Raw genomic sequence first — 26,869 nt, 5'->3', positions numbered from 1 at the left:
AGGAAACACGTATTGTTTGCGAGAGAAGGAGACATTCGTTTCGGAGCATGTTTGATGACAGGTGAGGCGAGATGGGGTTTTAGGAAGGAGGAATGGTGGGTGGTATGATTCGGGTCTCAGATATATTCACAAGCCATAATATAACGTCAGCTCGGTATCGACGCCTGTGAGCAGACCAGAGAACGTGGCGACAAGGGGCGTAGTAACATGCACTCATCCATACCAGGGCACCGGGAATCCCCCTGGTAGACGAAAATTGACATGCTCTATATCCGAACTGCTAATGAAATTTTTGCAGCATGCCGTCAAAACTATATCGCTCAATCCTCTCAGCGCCCCCAGGATCTCCGGTAACTACCTGGGATCCACTTATACCTTTCTCCAATCAGTCATGCACCGTCCCACACATCCCAACCCGGCAACATCCACAACTTTCTCATGCCACGAGAGCAAAACACTCATCGTGCTGCTCTCACTTGCAACCGCAGGCCGTCCACCCATTTGAGAGAACCCCGCGCCGGTGCTCTGCGGCGAGATTGCGGAGCTACGGGAAGGTGAGTGGGATGATGATGCTGCCATACCTTTATATCTATCAATTATTATATTAGCTAGTTCGTGATTTTTGTTATTCAGTAGAGGGTGTTGGCAGAACTAGAGAGGAGGGGGAAATGTATGGGTTAACAGTTAGGAAGGGCACGAACAAGTATTTCATCAGCGCGTCCAAAGCCTCGCTCCCACCATCCGTTTGGAAGATCCGCTTTAATATCGGCGTCATTTCTGAGGCTTTGATAGATTGTAGGACGAGGATGACGGTTTCCGCATGTAATTCCTGCTCGTACTCCAGCGTTAGCATCTTCACTCCCAGTGTGGTCTAATATCTTCCTCCCTATCTGAGTAGCATCCCTCGTATCTATGATATGGGGTCCACGTATTTCACAGCCATAGATAAGCAAAACCATCTCAGGGTTCGTTCCATCGTACCTTCACAGCATCGCTCCCTCCATAAGGTGGCATCTCCAATGCGCCTCTCAGCGCCCCTTCGGCATCCCCGCCCCTCATGAGCTGTCTAATCTGCTGACCCAGCGTTCTTATCTCGTCGTCGCTAACGGGCACAAGGGGAGGGTGGAGAGTTGATGTGTCGAAGTTGGAGGAGGATTCGGGGTCGAGGAGGTCGATGTTGATGGTGCGCCAGTTGTCGGAGAGGGAGGCCGTGGTGACTTGTTGGATGATTGACATGGTGGGCGAAGATGGCGAGATTGGGATCTAAAGATATAGGGGGACTATATTACGACAATGGAAGAGAGCAGTCGGAGCTCAGTTGTTGCTGCTGGTGGTAGAGGGGTAGTGTCGAGAGCCTAGTGATGGTGGGGTGGATTCGACACGGAAGAGGAGAGGCCTTTTCGTAGTATGTGCGGGCACTTGGAGGGACGAGGGATGGATGAATGCTAGAAAGATTCAAGATCTGGAATCCTATCAAAGGCTCTCTTGTGGTTCTATTATGAATGGCGGGTTTGTGTTCTTGAGAGTTGTTCTGTACCTGTAGGTGTAGTCAGTAACCAAACTACCTATACGGTACTAGTACATGCTTAGTATGGTGGGCTCCTCCACCGCCTCAATCTCGTGTCACGTGATATTACCGTTGACAACGTGGAAGGATGGATGCTTTTTATGCACCGGGTACAATAGTAATGTCTCAAAATATTTAGATTCCTTTTTTTGAATTGAAGTTTGATTTGTTCTCAAGAGAGTTTCAGATGAGTCCATCTAAAATATTCACAGAGACAATAAATAAAACTCTCTATCTTGAGCTTCCTTAGCTTTGTTCCAGGATATACCTACCTATCTTTCTACACTACCTTACTGATGAACCTTGACACCACCACGCACCACGCACGCCAAATCCTAACCAGCAAGCCGCATACGCACTGCGCTGCATCCAGCGCCGTCGAAGTAGTAAGGACTCTATTTGCCGTGCGGTGCAGTGCAGTGCAGTGGCCGGCATCGTCCCTCCTGAGTGGCTGCGCACCGCGAACCCAACGGCCTGGGCGCTGGGAGTTCTGGAATATGCATGGAACCCCGCGGGGAGGGAAGCCGGAGTGATGCCCAGGTTCAGGTGCAGGAACTGACAGGAGCTGCCAGGAACTGCTGCAATCCCCCCGATGTGATGTGATGATATGGTGGAGGCGATCGTGGCGATAATGGGAGGCAAGGGCGGTTCTGTTGGCTATCTCCCTTTTTCGAGATGCGTGCAGATGGGATCATCATCGGGACCTGCCTCTCCGACAAGGCGGTCTGTTTCCTTTGCTTTTTGGTGTTGATCCCCACGAGTTCCGCTGCCCACGTCCAGCTGGGTTGGTTTTACGCTAGAGTTACATTGCGTTGGGCATCGAAGGATCAGTTTTTGTTTATCTTTTCCTTGATTGCTGCTGCGTCGTGTTTGCTTTTTTTTTTAACAGCACACATGAGTTTTCTGTTGACTGCGAATGAAAGGGCGCGCTTGAAAGGTGTGTATGCCCAACGGCCAGTTGTCAAAGTTGGGACGATACATTTTCATTTGTTTGCATGTGAATTATTTTTTTTGCCCTAACTAAAAATGAAACCAAACAGAATGTGATATATTAAGTTCATATTATCTATCTAAATACCGCTCAGTTCGCTCGAGCTGCTAAATTGCAACAAAAAAAATATCATCTGGTCTTCCTTTCCTTCTCACCTCTCTGCAGAGGATTCATGCAAGTCTATGATGGGTATGCGATCCTCTCCGCAGCCAACCAACTGCTCAACCATCCTCAAATCGATCAGGTCCAGCCCGAGAATATCGAGGTAGGTACCCGCAATGGCTAAGCCGTGTCTCCAACCGTGCAAAGAAGCAAGACCAAAAAAAAGGTAGAAACTAACACATAGAATACAACAGAAAAAAGGCTCTGTACAGGGATTCAGCGCAAGACGCAGTAGAGCTTTCCTTTCCTATACAACGCAGGGGGCTATCCGCGAGGACGCCACCCGCCCCAACATCCAAAAACAAATTTAAAGTGTAAACCATCAAAAGCAAGTCTATATGCACACCAAAAATTTTCCCAGCCTGCCAATTTTACATCCCAGATATTCCCATTTTGTGTAGCCCAAGAAAATGACGTGATGATACGAGGAAAGACAGATAGAACACCAAACAAAAAAAGAAAACCAAGGGGTAGTGACAAGTGCAAATACTCCGCAATGCTCAAATGTAATCCCAAAAGTGCAGTTCCGACTCTAGATATAACGCCCCTCGCTGAGTATCCCAAAGTTTTGCGTATTCCGATCCGCGATGAGACTTCAGGGGTGGATGAAAGCCGAGCAGTCTGTGCTGTGGTTCGAGACCTGCTGGCTGGAGAAGAAACCAATATGTTGCGGTGCCAATCGAGCCTCGAGGTATGTGGCTTCCGGCTGGGAGATTGCCGAGAGGATTCGGCGATGTGGATTGGAATGTGGATCGGAAGGAATGAGAATCGTCGCGGGTCATGGTAAGAGATGATATTATACAAGTCGGGACTCGATGGATGGCCGCGATTAATAAAAAAAGTTCTGTTCTCAAGAAAGTCTGTAATGGAGAATTGGAAGTGTGGTGCGAGGTTGCGACCAAGCTCGCAGTGGTGGTTTTGTGACGGAAGTGACCAATTTGGCAGCGTTGTCGCTGGCCGCAGAGGATCGCCGAAGACAAGACGGTGTCGGCAAGGTTATCGAGGCTTCGGTGGTGGAGGCTTTGGTAGATCCGTGGTATCATAAGCACCACGGCCCATGTTGAAAGACTGAACCTCTCTAGTAATCATTTTGACTCTCCGAAATCTGAGCAAGACATTGTGTCAGTCGCTGCAAGGGCTATCTTATATCCTATCATTCCTGACGCCACTGAATAAAGTATCCAGCGGTCATAAACGACAGGAGGCGAGGGGCTATCTGACTGACTCACGTTTCTTTGGTTGCTTATGGTGGGCTACGCAAGGCTGGATGCCTGCTGAAAGGGGCGCAAGTACTCGGAGGATATTCGCCGGAGTTCTTCGGTGCGCTTCGAAGATGGGTCGAGATATCCCTTGCTCGGGGTTACAATGGTTTTTGGAGAACGTCGAGAATTCCTACTGTAGGATAGCGATGGCCGGAGAGCGGTTATTATTATTTTTCGTCACAGCTAGGGCTGGTAATGTGAGACTTGATGAACAGGCTCTTTGCTCCGTCTGAATGTTGGTGGTGGTCGAGTGTGGTAGCCGATATAGATGCGCCGAGGGTGCCTTGGTCCTGCGCGAACTGCTGCCGGTAAGACGGAGGGTGATGTCCCAAGGTCCGAAATATAGTTGTAGAGTTGCAATCTGAATAAGCGCGAGGTGTGTGGGTGAGGAGCGGAGGAGGATATGGCCAAGAGGAGCCAGCAGCAGCAGCGACGAGGGAGAGGAGGAGAGAGGAGGCGGAAGGAGTTTTTACAGACGAAGAGCAAAAGATTAATTTTGTTGTGCGAAGGGGGCTCACGGTATCTTATACCAGCAGTGACTGCATGGCATGCTGCCACTGTGCGAGGCCAGGGGCAGATCTCTCCTTGGGTACTGGGTGGCCCAGCGCCTGCGGGCTAGGAGGCAGAGACAAGAGGCAGAGGTAGTGGAGGGATGTTGATGCTTGCCTGCCGTCTGTCGGGACTAGGGGAAGACGGAAGGAGAAAAGACAAAATAAAATGAGCAGGTCCGTTAGACATGAGCCAGTGCGATAGCCACCTCTAACTGTCACTACTTTTGCACAGGCTTGCCATGGGCCCGGGGCATGGTGTGGGGTGGACGAATAATAACAATTTTTAGACGAGCAAAAAGGAAGTGAGAGGCCCCTCTGGGGGTGCACCAAAGCCTGGTACGAGATGGACAAATTACCCCATTGGGGCCGAAAGGGGGTAAAATGAGCGGCGGGAGACGATGGGACGGGGGCATTGGGACACGATGGCGCCGGTCTCATCTTATCGGAGTCATGGCAAACAGCTTGGGACTGACGACACACCATCCGAGCAGATTCCTGGATGCCCCTGTTGCCATGAGCGTGGTATTGTAGGATCGTCCTCCTCCGTAAGGGATGCGGATGAGATCGCCGTTCCTGGCCCGGGTCACAAATGACACATCTGGTCGAGCCAGCCTGGAAATGCAGAGATACACCAGGACGCAGACACATCTGCACCGCAGGTTACACAGCACCGCGGACTGGTCGAGCTGCAATGCTAGAATCGCCTTGGAGCGTTGCGGGAGTCTGGGGAAGAACCAGAGCCAGAATTCCAGCTAGAATCCAGTCAGGAGCGGCCACCTGGGTAGGTGCATAAGATTAGCCCGTTCCGAGCCTAAATTCGAGCCCAACATAGGACTTAAGGCCGGTAGCCTGCCCATAGCCCTAGCTGTGGGTACAGAGTAGTGTTTGGCCAGTCATCAAACTATAATGCCACAAACTCCGTTCTCCGGATGACAACAGAAGTCCCGGGGATTGCTTCAAGATGCCACCCACTTCGCCGGCCGGGGTCTGCAAGGAGATGGCCCGGATAGGAACAGGAACCTGGACCCGAACGAGCCAGACAGGAACAGGCAAGGCACAGGCGCCGGCACAGTAGTTGGCGGACCGTCGCACTGCAGTGTGCAGCGCCGTGTTCGAACCTCTCTTCCTCCGTCCTGCAAACTTACTCTGTACTGACTGGAAGGCGTTGGGCGCTGCTTTGCGTTGCTCGTGGAAGCCGGGATGTCAGGATACCTGGATGTTTCTGCTCATTCTCGGCGGCCCTGATGCAGCTTAGGGCTCGATTCCGGGTGTCAGGGTCGAAACAGACTGTTGGGAGGCACTAAAAGGGGATCGCGCTCCTCGGGGAGACCCATCGTAATCTACCCTGGATCAGTGGAAGCCTTCCAGAATCCAGAGCAAAGCCACCGACTTTTCTGTCTGCCGACTCATCGTGTTTCAGGCGGTTAGCGGCGCCGAATACTGCCAGTCCTGAAGCCCATGAGCCTGCGTCGTTGGTAAATTTCTTTTGTATCATGGCAGTCGTACTGTCTGATCGAATACGGAGAATAGCATGGCAACAACAGCGCCACCAACATCCGAATAGGATCGCGCCCGCGGTAAATCCAAGCCTTACTTTTTGACCTCAAGCCGGCTCCCAACCCCAGGTACAGTAGGAAGTAAAGAAAATACAGGTTCGCAGCTCAGGCGTCAACTTCTACCTGAAAGCTGGGCCCCCCGTGGCGATGACATGTGTTGGTGCTGCTGTGGTACTCAGAGGCATGATTCTTGAGTCAGTACTTCGTAGCCACTCACGGTAATCTGCGCTTCGCTTGAGCACCGGTATTCGTTCTCTGTACCGGTATTTGCTGCATCATTGCCCCCGTCGCACCAGTGCCACGCTCCCGTCGATCCATTCGTCTCTGGGGGTAACGCCTCTTTCCTGCTCGACGGTCTGAACGAGTGGCTTCACTCTTCTATCTGTTTGCCCCATTGGCGGCGCGGCCATCGCAAAAGCACGAGTCACACTGACGCCCCGAGGCTCCTGGTATCAGATTCAGTGCTGTTGGGGAATGAGAGCTCGCTTTCAGGCGCCGGGCTCAGGGCCGTGTCACGGCGATGATCAAATGACTGATCGGTAGCCAGAAGTGATGGCCTAGCGACGGTTGACGATGCTGATCCGCGTAATCTGCCTGGAGTCCTGGACACTGGGCAGACTGTACGAAGTAGAGACGGCGTCAGTGTTTGATAGGGGTTAGAGAGAGCCGCTGATAAAGCCGAGGAGGCAGAGCCTCCGGAATGGGATGCCCAGGGGCATTCGAGGCCGTAGGGGTCATGCTGAGATGTCTGCCAGACGACATGAAGGGCATCTCAAGGTATCTCCTATCTGCTTCTTGCGCACAGGCGACGCAACGCACACATGGCAAATCTGCAGGCGTCCCGGGATCCCGACGCGACCAAGCACCAGGAATAGGATTGTAGCACGGAACTACTGTACATACTTCGTAGGAGGTACGATACCAGCTGAAATAATGCCTCTCGTTTCTTTGCAACCTCTGTCCGCGTAGCCTGGTAATACCAGCTGTCACTGTTCAAGCGCTGTGATCTGTAATATGATCGACCGGTTCCATGATACTGTACCTGTACCTGGGCTTACCAGGCTTGCTTGCGGCACTGAATACGACCATGCCGGAGCAAGGCAGTTGGCTCCGCTGAGTCCACTCACAGAGTCGCAGTACCAAAAAGTACTTCGTAGGACCAGCAACCAAACCCATGCGATGTGTAGGAGTTCGTGGTTCCGAAGGCTGTACCTGACAGTAGCGCTTCCGGGCGATCGTTTGCTGTGGGAATGTGAAATCTGACAGCGGGTGTGTGCTTGCCCGGCGGCGAGTCTCGGGGAGATAGCCTTTTCCTATGGACGTATCTGCGTACAGTAGCAGTAGGTATGTACTTGATATGTACTGCACATCTTAGATCTTTGAGCCTATGGTTGGGGTTGGGGTTGGGGTTGAGGTTGCGACGTTGAGGAGACTTCACCCCGGCCTCAATCGAGAGGGGTTTTTGGTTTTTTGGTATGCAAGGTTGGCAATTCTTCGATGCAGATGGGGAAGTTTCAAGAATCAAGAAACCAATATGGGGTTATGGGGTTATGGGGTTATGGGTTATGGGGTTATGGATATGGATATATGAATATAATATCATAAGGAATCTATAGCATTAACTTACCCGATGGCTATTTCACTTCGCTCGCCGCATGGTTGTGATCAAATATATTATCGCGTTGCATGCAGATAAGGCAATCGCAGCTTCTCGATGTCAATATGATATAGTATGCCATCTATGCTATCTTCGGTACTCAGCGGCTCCGCCTGTATAAGGTACCTATCCCTATGCCATATACACAGAATACCATTCTCGCGATGAAATAACTCGCTCACCTCATCTCGAATCATGCTTTACCACAAAATGGGTCGCTCACATCTCTCTACTTCGTGCAGACAACAAGTCAAAGCCAGCGAAATGCACGGTCTGCACGGTGTCCCCCTCAGAAGTTAGAGTCGTCGCTATGGCCGCACTGGCGTGTCAAAGCCAAAGATCGTTCAATAGTATCAAGTAGGCGGGTTAGGTCGTCCATCACCTTCGCAACATCCCGCATGCGTCGCTGGCTTGCCATGGCTGGGCCTCGTACGCCGATTGTTGCTACAGCAGCATCAATAATCGCGCGCCAATCCCTTTTTTCGCTATCGGCTGGATAAGCCGCTGAGTCCTATATTCCGAGCGCGGGTTCGATGCATGCTTTCGATGCATTCCATGCGTCTGGCACTCATCGTGGCGCTCGCGTGGAAGGCGGAAGGCGATCAAAGAAGCCTTTGCCTCGTTTGTCCCCCGGCAGCGGTGTTTTTCTAGGCGTGGGATGGAATATCATAATAATAATAATAATAATAATAATAATATTCGAACACACGACGAAGGACAGGGTCTACTCGTTGCGTAGGGCATCCTATATCCAGGACGTCGTGAAAATCATTCGACTCCAGAACGCCAGCGCCTGGGATCTCAGCCTTTGGTTTGTTGTTTTATGTCACGGCTCTCACCCCATTGGCGCCTCCTCTGGCCGCGTTGGCAGGTCCGCCAAGGGGCACTGGAACTGGTGGAACGCCTGTGGGTAACGCTGGAAACCGTGGAAACGGGCCGGGGCATGATATGATGACAGCCATGCGAGGTTCGTCTGTTGGGTACCGCTACAGGAGTGCTACTCCGTACGTACGAAGGACGCTGGAATCTTGCGGCCCTCTGTGGGGCATGGGGCACGGAGGAGTGGGAGTGGGACTTGGTGTCACCATCATTTCTTTCATCTCGAGGGCTTCCGTGGCCGCTGCGTCCTGGAAACTGCTTCTCTCCGCCATCCCGCCCAGCTCTCAGGTTAATGATGTCTCTACTCGCCTGTCTACTCCCGAATCGTGCTACGTACAGTGCTGTACAGCGCCTACGTCCGTGGTTCTCACATCTACAGTATATTCCACCGGCAGTGAACCCAGCAATGCAGCCATCCTTCCGAGACACAAGGTCCGAGGTTTGTTCTACGGGAATTCTGGAAGACCCACAATCAGCGGCTGAAGATTGGGGCCATCAGGGGTTTCAACCTTCCAAGACCTCCAACCACTACCGGCTTCTATTCCGGGCTTTTGGGCGAGCAGCCGATCGGACGGGGTGCCCCTGCTGCCATGAAGCAAGGCCAGGTCGAGCCTGTGTCTTTCAGCTGAATCAAGTATTTCGAGATGACAACCTCCGGAGTTGCTCAACGTCTTGACCATGCCATATTCCAGTTCTCGCAGTTCTCGCAACAGCTAATCCAAGGTCTCAGTCCAGCACAGATGATGCTCAGCCGCACATTTGGCATGATCCAGTAAATTGAGGGAGGTTTCGCTTTTGATCCTGTTAACAGGAAGCAAACCAACATCACATACTCCGTGTATGTAGCGACCCGACGATGTGGTCACTATCTGTCTCAGGGCCCCTTTTGGAAATAGCACGCGTGGCGGTAGGCCTTGGTCTGCCCATTACTTGGCACCTAAGTGCCGTTCGATACAGCTAGGGAGTATGGGGGCTAATCCCAGTTCCAGGATTCCGGTAGGAACATTCGATATGACTGAGCACCCAGCACTGTCAGCAAAGCCAGCATCGCCCAGCGGACCTGCCCTATGAACAGGAGGGCTGACTTATGCCTTATAACTTGATGTTATACGAAGTAGCTTGTTTTGGAATTCTCATGTTTGAGATTCAAGATCCAGATCGCCGTCTGGCAACAATTTTACCAGCCCCAAAGAGGGTACCTTAGTTATTGCGTATCAGCAGCATATTTCTCATCTGTGATACTTCAGTGTCAACAGTTCCAGGATGTAGGTGATACAGTGTAGCTTGAGGAACTATTCTTACATTACCCGCCCTGTTCCCGCCGTAGCAGGTGCCTTGTTGAGATATTGAAAGTCCTGATTCCATCATAGTAGATGGGCCATCTCACTTGTAGGAAGGGGGTCACATACACCTTCGGTCGATATAAGTTCATTGTCCTTAAGTGGGTTAGCTAGGTTTCTAATCCCCGTGGTAATCCTCAAGTGATAATAAACTTCTCGTGATCTTCACACTACACCCGTACTAAGAGTCTCTAACCCAAAAGTAAACGAACAGGCAATCAGTATGCAACCGTGCCTACACCGGAAGAGGCCGCAAAAAATATCCTAGTGATCGTGTCTGGGAGATAGACGAAACAACGCCAGAATAATACTTCAGCATCAAAGTTCAAGGCACAGTGCCGAGACGTCATTGAGCTGTGCTAGTTCTTAAAAGACTTAAATATCTACTCAAGCATTATGGCATATTGTTCATTCTCGAAGCTCGATGTGCAGAGAGAGAAGTCATACCTAGATTGAAGTTTCCCATCCGCTCAGGTGGTGTAGACGAAATATTGATGTACTGTACCTCCCTTTGTGTTCCGCAAAATCAAGATGTATTTACGATAAGCGGCACCTCTACAACAATCACCAAGCTCCAAATCAGCTACACCCCCAAAGAAAGGAAGGGCATGCTATACGATGCCCAGCTACACTTGATAGATGACTTGGATAGGAAATAGGAAGCCATAAGTCAAGATAGAGACCCAAATATGATTGCATGGGATGTTCATGAGCGATAGGAGATTTAATATCTTATGAAACATTTCAAAATATCACCTCTAATACTACTACTGAAAGCTTGGGCCGAGGCATAATGAATAAACATTGGGGTAGATGAAAATATCAGACTAAAGTTTTTTCTTTCACATAAAGTAGGTTTAGGAATATATGGTTTCTAGTCGCGACTCCGACAGAGTGCACAGCTCATCCCTTGGAGAAAGATATGTAGTTAAGAGTCTATGAAGATGCTATGGCGATGCCGTGACGATCTCAACAAGTTACCTGTTAGTAGCCATGCTAGTTGGTGGGAAAATCCGTGGCCATTGTAGGTTCATGCTTGCTAGCCACTTGAGATTTTTTCGAGGGATGTATCAATGTATCATATGAACAATATTACCAAGTAGCTCTAGGTAATGATACTCTTGCCGTCAATAATAAATTCCAAAATTTTGAAAAGGGTGTTAGTAAAAGTCCAAGGTTCGACGATTATAGTTGCCTCTTGAAATAATCGGTAGACAGACCAAACTCCAATATCATACCTTGCCGGATCATGGGGTTCCGGTTGCAGATTGATTTTCAGTCGAAGCAATCACATCACGATCTAAGCTCACTTCACTCTAAAATATTTGCTTGGATTATAGTTGGGATGGACTATCCGTATGCCTATCAGCCGGATATCGCCGCCCTGGACAGCAAGACCAGCTCGGGCTATACCTCGTTGACTTGAATGTGCAAGTTCAACTATAGCAATCAGAAAGTAATGAAGAAAGAGATTGAATATAATCCGAGCAAGATGGAAAACGGGCCCAAGAACATTAGAGGTTGCCATCTCTGAAATAAGTGTAGAATTGATATATCCCACTAAACAGACAACGAGGGCGGGGATAACGGCGGTGAGAGACCAAGCCATACCCATGCACCTGAAAAACAAATTGGCTATATTAAAGACAACAAGATGGAATGATGGAATTTGAAGGGAAACGCGGCATGGAACTAACAGAGGTTTGGGGTTCGAAAGTTAGCTATAGCTACAATTTTATATGCCATATTAATGATACCTTGATCTTTGCCATATTAATGATACCTTGATCTTTGCCACAAGGACTTTTTGTATTGGTTATCTCGCTCGCGTAACGAACTGGAACCGATATTGTAAGATATAACAAACAATAGGCAATAATCTGTTAAAATAAAACAGGTCGGATGGCCTGCTCGTGGGAAACTGGGGAATCTAGGGCCATAGCATCGTTGGGGACCGGGCCCTGGTAGCCGCAGGCCTTAAGCAGAACAAACGAACGCCTGTCCGCTCAAGGCACCCTCGAAATTGACGGGTACTTGTACCAGTGACCTCAGTCACCAAACCCTTTTTCAGCTTCGTTTTTTTCTTGATTAATATCTAAAGCATTATTTACTGATGAATGTCACCAAAATATTCGGTTTTCCTTTTTTCATACCAATTTCTGGTATATCATTCACCTACAAGTTGCAAGCAACCTCCCACTATCTCGAGTATCAGAGTCACAACTTAAGTAGTTGCCAACACAAATAAATTTATAAGTCTACAGTACAGCTACTGTATAGCTAGCTACCTGTCGACCCCGACTCAAATTATAGATTATATTGTAAACGTATCCTAGCTTCGAGCTCTTCGTAGGATTTGATCTGTAACTGAGTAATCAGGGGCATACTGACCCCATACTCCGTAGGTGAAGGCTAGGAATGCAGTTTGCTATTCATAGAACATCCGCATCCAAGAAGCTGGCTGCGGGCCCACCAATCTACGGCAGAATCTTCTTGGAGGATCAGACGGGTTCGTTTTATACAAATTTGCGGATAATTACAAGGAGTTTCAGCCCTACCTTACCAACTGCAGGTACCATCTTGGTGATGTTGGTCATTGGGAATCCCGGGCGCCACTCCATCGCTCCCTGTATCCTTTTCGGACGACTGGAAGTGAACCCGGTTGCTCCTCTTTACACGTCCCGGTCAATATAAAAAAACAAGATCGGACGCGTTGGTGCGTGGATAGGGTCGTTCGTTATCATTAGCTATACTTGGCGCCTCCCACCTCCAGCAACTCACCGAGTCCCTCAACCAACATGATAAGAAGCCGCTGCAGCGATCCATAGTGAAATGACGACGTATGACAAGGGGAGCGAATTGTTTTGTGATCGCGGTCAGGCTGACACGCCGGCGATGAGTTTCAGGTACAGGTACAGGTGGGGGCGGAGGTGAAGTGCTCAACTTACGCAAATGTACGTAGGTTGAGCTCTATGCCGCCATGGTCTTTTGCGCGTTGTGGCTGGGATTTGTATGAAACCAACATGTCGCATTCGGGGAAGAATGGTGTTTGCGTTGTTATGTGGCGAGATGTAGCGAGATGTACATTTCACTATGTGCGTAGTAGAGATACAAGAACAAGAAACTTGGAAGGTGAAAAGTGAAAAGTGAAAAGTGAAAGATGAAAGATCATCATGGGCTTTATGAATGCGGTGCAGTCCTGTTTCCGTCGATCTTCCGGGATCATGATAGGGACTCTTACAGTAGATGGGGCCTGGTGGGGAATCTGGCGTTTGGCTAGCAGCGGTTCTGGAGCCCTCCCCAAGGCCTTAATCTCTGGCATTGGCATTGGCATCTTATCTTATTTATATACTGTAGATAAGGTGTTTATTTATATATTTGCCCTGTCTGCCGCCGCTGCACGAGTCCTCCGTAGCCTATAGTCGCATGCTGATATTGATATCGATGTTCCCCCTGTCCTCCCTCTTCCCCCCAGCCGGGTGCACGAGACGAATATCAAGGTTGCCAGTGCTCTCAACCATCCACCACTTTTTGTTTCAACGTTCAACAACACCATCACCACCTCCGTCCCCGTTTGCTGTCGCGACGGCCGCGCTCCGCTCCACTCCAACGTGCGTTCACCATGGCCTACAGCGCCATTGCACAGGCTGAACACAAGCATTCCCAGGACGCCAGTTCAATATCTTCTGCATCTCCGGCCCCCGGCGACGCGCCGCCACGCGCTCGAGCACCCTCTACTCAGCTCGCTTCACCAGTCTTTGCGCCACGCCTGGGTTTGTTCTGGGACGACGATGGGAAGACGAGCAGCCACGACGAGAATGCTTCTGCGAGCACCAGCGGCCTTGGCCAGATGGTCCAGTCCTTCACGTTAACGACGCGGAGCAGGAACACCAGTGGCAGTTACGACCTCCTTGAGGGCGACGATTTCGCTCACGACGCTCCCGCCTCCCCAGTGACCTCGGGCCACGAGAAATTGGAGAAACCCAAGCCCGACCACCACCAAGGCTCACAACCTCCACCACACGATAGTTCGAAAGCCTCTGCCCCGTTGCACATCCCTCGGCCACTCCCACCGCCAATCTCACGCCCGCAACCCCAAGAAAGCGGCCGCACTTCAGCCTCGAACACAACCGCGGTCTTTGCTCCCTCACCTTCAGTTCCCCTCAAACCGATCATCAGGACGGCGTCGGGACGCAGCACGGTCTTGCGCCATCCTACACCCGATCTGCAAGTCCTCCAAGGCGCTTACACTGGCAACATTGAGCATCTCGAGCGCACCGCAGAGCGATTGAGTATGACTTCGTCGATAGATAATGCGATTAAGGAGCTCCACGACGAGCAGAAACGCTCCGACAGCCGGAAATCTTCCTTGATCTCCTTCCCGGACCTATCAGCGATGTCAAGACAGTTGTCGAATGCGTCCTCCATCATCGAAGTCAATTCTGCTGCCCGATCCGGAGGGTTCTCCCCTGCTGGGTTTGTGGTTTCCCCCAAAGGCTCCTTTACAGCGGGACCAGCAGGAAGGCTGCGGTCCGGATCGAAAAGCTCTAGATTTGGAAATCGTCCTGAGCCCGAATTGGAAGGCCGACCTCTTGATTCATTCGTAAATATGACCGCCTCAACGAGGTCCACCTCGCCGGTCCTTTCAACCGCTGCACCGGTTGACAAAATCGACGAAAATTCAGTCACGCTCACACGGCCGGTGGTGGACCTACTCGACGACTCTGATAATACGGCTCCACATAAGCAGCCCTTACAACCGTCGGGCGAGTATCGGCCGGGCACGTCTGCGTCAACAAATACATACGACGTTGCGCATACGATGTTCGAGGGCTTCGATGGTGTCCATACCGAACCACCGCTGCAGTTAATGGATTTAGTGGGGGAATCGAACGAACCTAATAATACACAACGCAGATTGTCATCTGCAAATCGGTTGTCAATGGCAAGACCTCAAACATACGCAGATCCTGATACCGGGCAGCAAATGGTCTATTATCCAGCCCCTGTGCCAATGATGTTAAATTTACCCCACAAGCTATCTAAGGCGCCATCCTCAATGGCAAGAAATAAGAGGAGGTCTGAAGTCCTCAGCAATATCCCGGCTGCCGCTCGACAGTCAGCCATCTGGCTTCCAGATGTGTTAGAAGATGATCTGTCTATGCCAGAGGATGTCGAGAACCAACAGCAGGAATATTTGCCGCAGCACCAGAGAACAACAATGGGAGGGAGAAGGAATACCCGAGATCTGGATCACCTGCCGCCCCAGTTGAGAGCGAGTACATTCTTCGATCTCCCTGCGCCAGCGGAGATCGTTGAAATGAAGGAACAGTCGGCAGTGGCTACATTAGACAGCATTCTTGATGCTTCCGCACATGCCCCTGTCGGCGCATTTACCGACCACACATTTGCAGGGCATCTTGGCGCGGAAGTATATGGGCGGCCGGCAGCAAAGCATAATCGGAGCAGCACTCAGCTACTTGACACCCAACAGAAGAAACGGACAAGCTCCTTTAATATACTTCGTGGGAAACGAAGCAGCAGCAACCTACTCGACGCAGATAAGGAAAAGGATCGCCCCGCAACAATGTCTGAGATTCAGGATGCTGGGAAACGGAGATCTCCCATCGAAGGGAGTGACGATGAAGGGCTTAACAATGATACGGCCCATTTGAACCATTCTGAAGCTGGTGATGGGCAAGACGGGGTTGGTAGTGGCGAATCCGCCGTACTAGATGAGAGCGGGGATGAAGAACAGGAAGGACAGTCGGACGACGATATTTACCACGGTCCTCCGACGACCCTCCTGGCCGAACTTCAACTGCGTAAGCAACAGCAGAAACAGCGAACGCGACCAACCGCATCGGCGTATCCCAATGGGATGCATTCCACGCTTCTGGAGCTTGATGCTGTTGCGCAAGTCGAGCAACAATCGCGGAAACAGAAGAGAGTCAATCTGGCCTGGGAGCCCCCAGCGATCGAAGAGCCAGACGACGGAGGAGATGATGAAGATGTGCCCCTTGCTATGCTTTACTCTAAAAAAGCACACGATCTTAATCGTCCCTTGGGGCTGATGGAACGGCGAGAGATCGAAGACAATGAGCCGCTGAGTCGGCGACGAGACCGACTAACTGGCCGGCCAGTGGCCGCCCATCGAGCTTCAACAATGATGCATCTGTCACCTGCGGTTGAACCAGAAGACGAGAACGAGACCTTAGCGCAGCGAAGCCGCCGTCTCAAGGGAGGGCCCGCCAACGGACTTCCTTCGGCTCGGCCCGTTAGTGGTGACTTTGCATCTGAGATGATGAGTCAGTTTGGTGGAGATGCACTTGATTCAGGGATCAAATCCGATGCCAAAGGCAAAGGTCACGAGACTGCATTTCTTGCTCCTGAGGATGAGACGCTCGGCCAGCGGCGGAAGCGACTTCAAGCTGAGCAAGCCAGAGGATCCGGCGGGGCATTGCATCAGAGACGCAGCATGGCAGACATATTGCAAGCTGTTCCATCTAATAGTGCGGACGTAGCCGCTTCCCAGGCCAGGCCATTGGGAGGTCTCCTAGGTCTACACGAGCAGGAGATGGCAAAGCGATCTAGTACTATGTTCAACCTCGACCCCAAGCAGCCCGCTGGGCCACAACGTAATCCTCCTGGCGGCTTTAGAAATGGGATGTACAGCGACGGCCACGCCGGCATCGCACCTCAGCAGGCCCCCCAGCAGAACATGTACGGCTATGGCGCGCCATTCCCGCAACCGAGTCTGGGCTTTAATGGATTTAATGGCTTCAACCAGTCCATGATGCCATTCCAGAACCAGTACGCAGCAGGCTTCCCTCCGAATGCTATGCAACTGGGTTATATGTCTAATATGCAACCCAATCCAATGATGCATATGGGTATGGGCGCTGGCGTGCAGCCTCTGAATCAGGGACAGATCGACATGGTAGAGAGGTGGAGACAGAGTGTTATGCAGTGATAATTCAGCTGTATGCATTCTCAGGGAACGCAACATTTGCTTACATGAGAGTTCTCAACTTGAACCATCTTGCAAGATCGATAGATACATGCGTACAACCAGGGAATGAAATATACAAATGGGCATAGCGCGGCGTTATGCAGATTGAGCGATGGGGATTTTAAGGGTTGTAATGTATATGTAGGAGTATGTGGACATGAGCATAGCGTGAAACCTTTTTTTCTGTACTGTTTATATTATAGATGCCATCATGGCATTCTATAATATTACATTTGCATTATCCTTCTTCTTACCGAAGGCTTAGTTAATAGATAGATGCGATGAAATTAAAAGAATTACTCATATAATCCTTGTTATAATTGCATTTGAACGAGGGCTCAAGTTGCAAATTCGAGGTTGGTACTACCGGTCTTAAAATCCCAACGGAAAATTCATACTGTCTAGATGGTTGTTTTTAGTATGTATACTATATCGATAAAACACAGCGTACTTATTCACGGATGTATCACACAGGGCTATTTAATAACAGCATTCAGAATTTCAAAGATAAGGCAAGGTCACATTTAAAAAAAGGGTTACCTCTTCAATCTATTAAACGTATCCGAACGGATCAGTCACCGTATCTTCTTACTTAACATTAAACCAGGCCATTTCCAGCAACGCATCCCTAGCATCATTATCCTCCCACTTAATCCTAATCTCCGTTTGCTCTGCGCCCCGCTTCGAGATCGCATACAGATTATCCCCCTTGAAGTATACCAACGTGCCGTTTTTGCCATTCCCTGCGGCAGTGATACGGTATAACGGGCCTGCAGAATGCAACACTTTCTTCTCGGGCAGGAATTGTAGGTCGTTTTCGATACACCAGTCTTCGACTTTGTGTTTGAATGTTGATTCTGGCGGTGGCGGTGCGGGTTGTGGTGCGGATGGTTTGGCCGGCGTGGCCGGTGTTTTCTGGGGAGGAGAAATGCGGGATGGGGCAGGGAGATGAGTAGCGGCTTTTGAGCCGAGATCTAATGCCTGGTTTATCATTCCGTGGCCCTTTTCGAACTCGGCTTGGATTGATGGCAAGATTTTGATATCTTCTGGGAAGACTTCGTCGCGCCACCATTCGAACCATTGGCCGATCTCCTCGTTGGGTCCGACGACTGTAAGCCACTGATGAAGGACATCATGCCACATCGGGAAGATGGCCTCGACGATGACTTGGCCTATGATGCGAGGTTTCAGGATGTCCTGCCAGGCAAAGACGCCTTGGAGGGCGGACATGTAAGGAGCTTGGTCGTTAGGGTCTACTATGAAGTTCTTCGGGTTCTTCAGGAATCGTGCCATGCTCGGGAGAACGTGATTCATGATCAAGGGCGCCCAATGGTCATTGCTTGAGCTGGGACAGAGGACCTCTTGCCACTGCCGTAAGCCTGGCACAACGCCTTTGTGGAAATCCCAGGAGTCGACAAGCTGACGGAACTTGCGTTTGACGTCGCTGACGAGACCGATTGAGCTTTTCGGATCCGCATGATGAGATGGTAGGTATTGGAGCCAGGGGAACAGCCATAAATGCGGCAATTCATGAGACCGTCTCTTCCTTGGATTCCAAGATGACACAGCTTCATTGAGTTTCCCGACAATAGCTTGATTGAGGAGCAATGTGCGAACAAAAGGCGGCAGAAGGCTGTCCCATGTTTCCAATAGAGCCTGTAATGGCGCCGGGTTGTGTACATCCCAGCTTTGGTTAATCGCTGACACAACTTTTGGGAAAATTATCTTGTAAATCATACTTTCGTATGCTGTTGTCGATTTACCCTTCCGATGGGAGCCATTGGGAATCCGGTTCTTGTCAATGTCAGTATCCTTCGATACTGCACCAACAATGTGACGGATTTTGAAGAGTTGTGGTGCCATGCCAGTCAATTTTGGATCCTCAAGCGGTTGCCAACCTTCCGTAGCCCGGCTAAGAAATGGATGTACAGCAGCTACTGTTGTGTTTGATAAGTCTTCGCTTACTCCAGATACTTGGAGTGCGTCTGCTGCTATGAGGGATTCGATGATTGGATCCCATTGACCATCGTTAGCGGCTTGTAAGATGTGCTGTGCTGCATCAACGAACAGCTTGAACTGATCCATGGCAGCTTGTAATTCGACAATGCCCTGTTGTTCCTGCAATATTTCCATCTCGGTATATGCTTTCCGTTCTTCAAGATTCTTCCATTCTTCCACGTGAGCTGAAAGTTCATTTTGAGCACGTCGAACTAGCTTTTTAGACTCGACTTGTTCCACGCTTTCCGTCCCAGCTGTCGGTGTCAAAAGTCCAGATGTGGAAGTAAGAAGCCGCCGACCGGGGCCTGACATATCCAGAATAGGAGCAAACTCATCCGGAATCTGTAGACCGGGGGCAACTCTCTTGACTTCCTCCAACGTTTGAAACTTGGGCTTAGGAGCTCTCCTGGGGGTGCTCACTCCACTCATCCCACTATCTGTGCCACTCGTTTTTGGCTTCCGGCGACGCTTCTTTCGCTCTTCATCAGAGTCTTCATATACCTCGCCCCGCAATTTTGCCTGGCGTTTCTCCTCCTCGATCTCCTGTTTTGACTTTTCTTTCACAGCACCTAGACCAACACCCTGCGGCCGCTGGACAACCTCAATGACACCACTCCGGCCTGTCCCTTCCTTCCCCAGACCTTGGCCCTCCTTGTAGCCCATCTTCGCCATCATCCTAGCAGCAAAAGAACCCGCATTTATTGCAGGAGTCGATGAAGCTTTCTTCGACGTGGTCGGCGTAGAGAATGCGCTTGGCCGTGAAACCCTGGGGGTCGAAACTTCTTCATCGTTGGTATTTTTCAAGATTGGCATGGCAGCAGACGATGGCACGAATCCTCGCCCAAGAGGAGTGCCAATCTTGGGGGCATGTTTTGCTGGAGCTGGACTTTGCCAGCCAAGTCCCTTTGCTCCGTATCCAAGCCCCCGGGGTGTTGCTGTCTCTTTGACTTTCTCATCTACTACCATATCCACATCCTCTTCCTCCGCATGTTGATCCTCTCCCTCTTCATCGTCGTCGTCGTTGTCGTCGTCCTCATCTAACTTCGACTGCCCCGATGACACAAACGACATGCCTTTGCCGCGTAGAGTCTTCTTCTTCCATCGTCCACGAGGCCCTTCATCTTCGCTTTCCGACCCAAAGACTCCCAAGGCAGCACTTTCTTTCGCATTGCGGCCTGTTCGTCGTCTCTTGCGCGGATTGTAGCCGGCGAACTCATCGTCATCCGGGTCGTTGGAAGGATGTAAAAAGTCTTCATCGGAGGACTCAGATGAAGAGTCGCGCGCAAACGCATTCATTGAAGCCATGGCCTAACTATCACCACGTGGCACCAGGAGCTATCGAGTCTATGCTGATGAGGTTGTGCCAGAGGTCAAAAGTTGCGCGAACTCGCAAGTAGAAGCGATGCTTGGGGTTTCGCCGTCGCCTCGCTTGTAGCCTTGCGCTTGGTCGGTCGATAGAAAGCGCGGCATGCGAGGCTACTACGATGCCAATTAGGAAAATGACATATAGCAAAATATTAACTAGAAAATAAACGGCTTTTTAAGGAGCTAGAAATGAGGGGGCCAAATAATCTACTAGTGTTCGTAGCAGATTTAAGAATTCTACCCACCATAATGCGTAAAGCGGTTTCAAAAATTTTCAATAGATAGGGGATACCATGTCCTTGATTATATGAATTCATGATCGTCGAAGAAGCTAGTTCTTCCTATACAAATGCTAAGCATAACGTTCGTGATATGTTCGTCCAACCCATAGCAAGAATCACGCATATGCAATGACACTGCCTAAATCAACTCCTCAACTCCCACGACAGCCGCCCATCCCACAAGATCATGAAGCAAAGATTCTAACATTCAAGTCAACGCTACCCGTTGCGATGACACACCGTATGCCAACTTTTTGAGGTTCACTCTTCGAGACTCCGTTAGGCGTTGCTCCGTTCTCCCCGTTGACTGGGGGAGCATCCTTAATCACGCCAGGAGCCCATCGAATGCAACTGACGAAATGGCCATGGGCGTCATCTAAAGATTTGACTAGCTTCCCTTCTTGGGAGAGGTCCCAGCATCGTAAAGTCTTGTCGTCCGCGACACTAAGAATGTATTTCCCACCGGGATGGAAGACTAGGCCTCGCACCCAGTTATCATGGCCGATCAGGGTCTTGATTAACGTCCCTCGAGCATCCCATATCCTTATAGTTCTATCCCTGGATCCAGTAGCCACAAATTCGGCTGAGCTGCTTGCGGGTGGGGGTTTCTTTAACCCCGCCAAAGTTGCTAGGTATCCGTAACTTGCTGGTGGTGCAAATACACAGCATTCAATAGTGTGTTCATGCCCCACCATGGTCGCTTTTGCCTCCCCGGAAGCAGCATCCCATATTCTTGCTGTCTGGTCAGCCCCAGCTGATAAGAGCCATCGGCCATCGAAAGATGGCGAAACGTCCCGAACCCAATCTGCATGTCCACGGATCGTTTTCACGCAATATCCTGTCGATACGTCCCAGATCCGTAGTGATTTGTCGCGACTTGCTGATACAAGGAGATTGCCGGAAGAAGGCGATCCAGCTGCTCCGCTAGGTATAAACCGTACGGCCGAAACCGAATGGTCGTGCCCAGGGAGAGTTCGAATATTCTTATATTCGTCACTCGGATCCCATAATTTGATGGTAAGGTCGCTCGAACATGATGCCAGTAACGTCCCTCCCCGTGGTCCACCAAAATCAAGGTCTAACACGGCCTTCGTGTGGCCCTTTACAGTCCTTTCAAGCTCTCCCAGTTCCCAGTCCCAAATTTTAATAGTAGTATCTTCTGAGCCAGATGCGAGTGACGAGAAAACCGGATGAAATGCCACGCATGCGATCCCGTCCCTATGCGACTGGAGCGTATGTCTTGCTGGCGATCTTGGTAGCCACGTTGTGGGGTCCTGATTTCGTTTGGAGAGAGATGTAGGAGTAGCAGAGTCTAGTTCGGCCTGCAAACTTGCATTCCTTGATTCGAGATCCATAATCTGTGGGAAGAAACGATCAGCTTGTCACTATGTGGGTGCGAGACAGGACCCTCCCACCTTTTTCTGCAACCGCACCACACTGGTCCATTTCTTCTCCAACAAGCCCTCATATTTCTTGCTGGTTGCAGCATCAAAGCTATCGCCAATATTAAGTCCTTCTCGTAGCGCCGTTGCGATCGTTGGGAGATTGACTGAGGTGAGGTATGCTATGATAGACTTGTTTCTGGCCAAGCTCAAATCAGTGTCTGTCTGTAGCATAAATAGGACAGTTACGCAGGCTTACAGCTCCTCCGCTTGCCGCGGAGTCAAGATCTGGGTCATGGTGACCAGGAGGGATGGCACATGAAGGCTGGGCCTTCTCAATTGTTTTGATGCTGTCAGGGAATGCGCCTGGCCCTGGCGGATGGCGTAGCTTGTTTACCGCCTATATCTGTTGCTTTGGGTGCAAAGGCGGAAGGGTATGCTTCCCTAGCTTCCCTACGCTTATGGCAGCTGAGGCAGAAGAGTGTTGCAAGGTTGGGAATATGATCTTTTGAATGTGTCCACAATGACGCTTTCCCATGGTGGGGAGGGGGTTTTATGATAAGGGGCTTCTTTAGTGTTGCGACTTTAAAAGTTGATTGATGCAGGGGTCGCCGTAGTGACCAGCCTTGGGGTCCATGTATTTGGTATTTGGCGATGCATCAACAACACATCAACATATCTGCATCCAAATTATTACGAGCAGAAACGGCACCCACAACGGCTGAAAGAATATCTTCTTTGCTTAGGCTGTGTCGCTCTACTGCACATATTGCAAAACGAACGCGTGCCAGACAATTACAAGCCCAAACCCCCTGCGCTCAACTGTTTGGCGCCCTTTGACGACTCCTAGAATAACCCGCAGACTTTACTCCTTTGTCTCAAGGTACGGACGCATTTCTCACTTCTCCTCCATCACCCGAATCGTGGTAGGACTGGCAGCCAGTTGCCATCGTCTTCTCTCGAATCCCCTGCTGGCGCTGGCCTCACAGAGATACTGTGCGGATGGCGGGGTCTCTCCATGTGTCATGGCGCAAGCTAACCCACCGTGTTCCAGGGTTGCGCAGACTGTCGAGAAAGAAACTCGAGACACCTGTTGCCAATATGGCTGAACAAGAAGAGGATTTCAGTTCGCTTCCTCTGCCCGATAGATTTCAGCACAAGGTATGCTATGCCGCAAGCCGCCCGCTCTGTGAAACACACCCACTGACCAGAATCCTTTCTATAGATATGGAAAGTCCGAAAAGCAGCATATGAAGATGCTGCTAAACAATTCGAAGCCACACCAGACGAAAACGATCCTGCGTTTCGACCGTTCTTACAAGACCCGGGGTTGTGGAAGGGGGCAGTTGCAGACTCGAACGTTGCAGCACAGCAAGATGGTATCGCGGCATTATGTTCATTTCTCAAATATGGTGGGCGAGAGAGTTGCACGAGGTATGCCATGAAGTCCCATATATGGTGTGTTTAATTAACAGAATCATCTAGGACGAGATCCTATACCTTGACACCATTAGTGGAAAAATGCCTTTCATCCACTAGGGCGGCTACGAAAGCTTCCGCGCTCGAGGCCATCTTGCTCTATATTGAATTAGATACCCCAGGGCCAATATTAGAAGATCTTCTTCCAGCGCTTTCCAACAAGCAGCCAAAAGTTATCGCGGCCACACTTGCAGCCTTAACAGCGATATTCCATAACTATGGTTGCAAAACGGTTGATCCAAAACCAGTCCTCAAAGTCTTACCAAAGCCTTTCAGTCATGCAGATAAGAATGTACGGGCGGAGGCAACGAACCTCGCAGTGGAATTCTATCGATGGTTGCGAGAAGCTATGAAACCGATGTTCTGGGGCGATCTAAAGCCGACACAACAAACGGAAATGGAAGCCCAATTTGACAAAATCAAATCAGAGCCTACGCCAAAGCAAGAAAGATTCCTTCGATCCCAGCAAGCTGCCATGGCACGAGCACCACCTCCTGGAGCTGATGGAGCTGAAGACGAAAATGAATTAGATGCAGAACCTGAGGAAATCGATGTCTATGATCTGGCTGAACCCCAAGATGTTTTGTCCAAAATTGCCCCTGATTTCCACGATCGATTAGGTTCATCAAAGTGGAAGGAACGGAAAGATGCCTTAGAGGGTTTATTCGGTATACTGAATGTTCCAAAAATCAAGGATGGTGATTTCAACGAGATAGTCAGAGGACTGGCGAAATGCATGAAAGATGCTAATATCGCGGTTGTAACACAAGCAGCTCAGTGCATCGAGGTTCTTGCAAAGGGGTTGCGCAAACCGTTCGGTAAATATCGCTCGGTCCTCATGAGCCCAATTATGGAAAGGCTCAAAGAAAAGAAGGCTTCCGTCTCAGACGCCCTTGGTGCTGCTTTGGATGCAGTCTTTATCGCCACCAGCTTATCGGAATGTCTGGAAGAGACATTAGAATCCCTGAAGCATAAGAATCCGCAGGTGAAAGAGGGAACGATGAAATTCTTAGTCAGATGTTTAAGGACGACGCGAGAAGCGCCTGCTAAACCTGAAGTGGCCTCCATTTCTGAAGCAGCGAAAAAGTTGCTTTCAGAATCAAGTGAGGTCTTACGCTCAGGGGGGGCGGAAGTGCTTGGCACGGTAATGAAGATCATGGGTGAGCGAGCTATGGGACCATATCTTGAAGGCCTTGATGAAATTAGGAAAACGAAAATCAAAGAATACTTCGAGACCGCGGAAGTCAAAGCTAAGGACAAACCAAAACCAAAGCCGCCGCCAGCTGCGGCTCAGCGTGCTGCGCCAGCTGGCGGAACCCGGAAAGTTGCTACGAAGAAGCCCGCGACAAAGAAACCTGCCGCAGCACCAAGCATCTATGCCCAGGAGGCGCCTTTAGCACCTCAACCCACATCAAGAAGTACCCCGGGAACAAAACTCGCGGCTCCCAAACCATCCGGGCTGGCTGCTCCAGGTGGATTGAAAGCTCCCTTGAAGCGCACCCTGCCAGGACCTGGTGGTGCAGCTTCAACTGCGTCGCCTCGGCGTCCTGTAGCACAGGCTCCGCCTCCAGCTGACGATGAACCGCCTGCTCCACCTCGTCTTGGTCTTGCTGGGCGTGGCCTCGCTGGACGTTCTCTAGCCAAAGCTCCTGCCGCCGCTGCTCCTCCTGCTTCATCCATGTCACCTCCACCGGCGTCGGGTTTGACTGCTGTCGAAAGAGCTGAGCTAGAAGAACTTCGGCTCGATAAAGATCGTCTACTTCGACAAGCTGATGATTTCCGTCAAGAGCGATCAAGGTTCAATTCCGAGGTTCAAGAATTGAAGAATCAAAACGCACAGTTAATCGAAGACCACACCAGAGATGTGCTTTCTATTAAGGCCAAAGAAACTCAACTTGTGCGTGCTAGATCTGATTGCGAAGCAGCAGAGGCGATGTGTGGACAACTGCGAAGGGAGATGGAGAGATTAAAGCGTGCTCTAACGAGCGCAGAGCGAGTAAACAGCCCTACAGTAGGTCTACCGAGCCCGAGTCGGGATGCCATGGGTGACGAAGGTGGTATCTATCGCGATACCGGTATGTACGGCGCGCCTCATGATAACAGGGCCGGGATGCGTGCTCGGATGTCGTACACCTCGACCCTCAGCGAGGAGAAAGAAAACACTGGCGATGCGTTCGCAGGTCAATATGGGCGCAGTAAATTAAGTCCAGAACCAAGAAATGGGAGAACAAGTGCTGCCAGTGGGAGCGTGGGAAGAAATAGCCCCACTCCATATACAAGCGCTCGGAGTGGTGGACAAAAGTCAAGCACTGATAGCGCAAGAGATGACGGCAACGGGGGCGTGGAGAGTTGGAAGAGAGCGGCCGAGGTTACAAGTGCTCTGAAAGCCAAGATTGAGCAGATGAAGGTAAGTGACTCACTAGCATGTTATAGAATCACATACTCACCTAGAACCCAAAACAGGCACGACAAGGTATATCAAGACCATAAAAGGAGTAGGACATTATTTTATGAGGTTTTCGAGCATTGTTGGCGAAAGGGATAGGTCATTAATGTTCATTGTCGGTGTTAGTCTCTGCTAACTAGACGCACTTGGTGACGGTCGGGCTCCATCTCAACTCATTTATGAGCTGCTGGAGGCATGCTGGATAGTCCAGCATTGGTTACTTTTGATACGAAGTATGAATTATGTTTTAGCCGAGTTGCTTATATACAGACTTGGGTTCTCTTCAAAATAATATATATGTCGAACAACTGGTTTTCCAGTTTCTTGGTGTCGACTTGAAAATTGTTCTACTGTAATTGGCATATTATATATTTGATATATATTTGCTTTCGTCCATCGCTTTCAGCGGGATTTTTTTTGGTTCACATTCTTGGTTTCCTTGTGAGTTGCAGCAGATTATGAAGAGTCTCTCGGCTTCCTACCCGGTAAATGCAGTTCCTAGGTAAGCCTCCCCATGGCTAACTGCCATTATTGTTGATTATGAGGAAGGTGTTGGCTGGGATAGGCCTTGAAAAGCCTAGCGTTTTGGTCCCACTCCATGGCGGTTTTCCTTTAGGGGCTGTCATGGCTGGTACCCTGATGCTCGACGTAGCGGCAGGAGACGGCTTCTACAGTTTTAAATGAGACGATATGGATGTCTTGGGTTTTTTTCAATAGCCACTGTAGAGTTTAACCTGCCCTGATGCATTGTAGTTTATGTGGCTTGCTATCATGTACCCACCTGTATGTATAGAGATCCGAAAATGAAAAAGAAATTTTATTTTCAGGGTCGTTTGGCGCCTGTGACTGTGATTACAGTTGCAGGTGAGTACCTCGGCATTTCAAAATATTTCAAAATCCCCAAGCTCTGGGACCTAATAACTCAGTCATGCCACTAGATG

At 50.2% G+C, this 26,869-nt stretch overlaps 6 protein-coding genes across 6 annotated transcripts; 3 read left to right on the top strand and 3 right to left on the bottom strand.

Annotated features, from left to right (window-relative positions):
- Positions 1 to 369: 369 nt before the first annotated feature.
- BP5553_00782 (Actin-related protein 2 complex subunit 5) lies at positions 370 to 1,236 on the bottom strand (the record flags this gene model as incomplete). The annotated part of the gene is made up of 3 exons (XM_032009405.1): positions 370 to 589; positions 702 to 829; positions 982 to 1,236. 3 exons carry the CDS (start codon positions 1,234 to 1,236, stop codon positions 370 to 372), a joined length of 603 nt encoding a protein of 200 aa, XP_031873459.1.
- A 6,720-nt stretch (positions 1,237 to 7,956) lies between these two features.
- Positions 7,957 to 9,696, top strand: BP5553_00781 (uncharacterized protein; the record flags this gene model as incomplete). Its single annotated transcript, XM_032009404.1, has 4 exons — positions 7,957 to 8,017; positions 8,537 to 9,064; positions 9,318 to 9,397; positions 9,472 to 9,696. 4 exons carry the CDS (start codon positions 7,957 to 7,959, stop codon positions 9,694 to 9,696), a joined length of 894 nt encoding a protein of 297 aa, XP_031873458.1.
- A 3,891-nt stretch (positions 9,697 to 13,587) lies between these two features.
- BP5553_00780 (uncharacterized protein) lies at positions 13,588 to 16,938 on the top strand (the record flags this gene model as incomplete). The annotated part of the gene is made up of 1 exon (XM_032009403.1): positions 13,588 to 16,938. The coding sequence occupies one exon, from the start codon at positions 13,588 to 13,590 to the stop codon at positions 16,936 to 16,938; it is 3,351 nt and encodes a 1,116-aa protein (XP_031873457.1).
- Positions 16,939 to 17,565: 627 nt separating this feature from the next.
- On the bottom strand, positions 17,566 to 20,280 carry BP5553_00779 (Uncharacterized protein; the record flags this gene model as incomplete). The annotated part of the gene is made up of 1 exon (XM_032009402.1): positions 17,566 to 20,280. The coding sequence occupies one exon, from the start codon at positions 20,278 to 20,280 to the stop codon at positions 17,566 to 17,568; it is 2,715 nt and encodes a 904-aa protein (XP_031873456.1).
- A 526-nt stretch (positions 20,281 to 20,806) lies between these two features.
- Positions 20,807 to 22,300, bottom strand: BP5553_00778 (Nuclear distribution protein PAC1; the record flags this gene model as incomplete). The annotated part of the gene is made up of 3 exons (XM_032009401.1): positions 20,807 to 21,979; positions 22,037 to 22,202; positions 22,263 to 22,300. 3 exons carry the CDS (start codon positions 22,298 to 22,300, stop codon positions 20,807 to 20,809), a joined length of 1,377 nt encoding a protein of 458 aa, XP_031873455.1.
- Positions 22,301 to 23,104: 804 nt separating this feature from the next.
- On the top strand, positions 23,105 to 25,972 carry BP5553_00777 (ARM repeat-containing protein; the record flags this gene model as incomplete). Its single annotated transcript, XM_032009400.1, has 4 exons — positions 23,105 to 23,164; positions 23,229 to 23,437; positions 23,489 to 25,889; positions 25,946 to 25,972. The coding sequence occupies 4 exons, from the start codon at positions 23,105 to 23,107 to the stop codon at positions 25,970 to 25,972; spliced, it is 2,697 nt and encodes an 898-aa protein (XP_031873454.1).
- Between the last annotated feature and the right edge of the window lie 897 nt (positions 25,973 to 26,869).

Source organism: Venustampulla echinocandica (assembly GCF_003357145.1).
Source record: "Venustampulla echinocandica strain BP 5553 chromosome Unknown scaffold_0, whole genome shotgun sequence".
Taxonomy (NCBI): Eukaryota; Fungi; Ascomycota; class Leotiomycetes; order Helotiales; family Pleuroascaceae; genus Venustampulla; species Venustampulla echinocandica.
The sequence above is the reverse complement of the archived record's forward strand: the minus strand, read 5'-3'. Positions and strand labels throughout refer to the sequence as shown.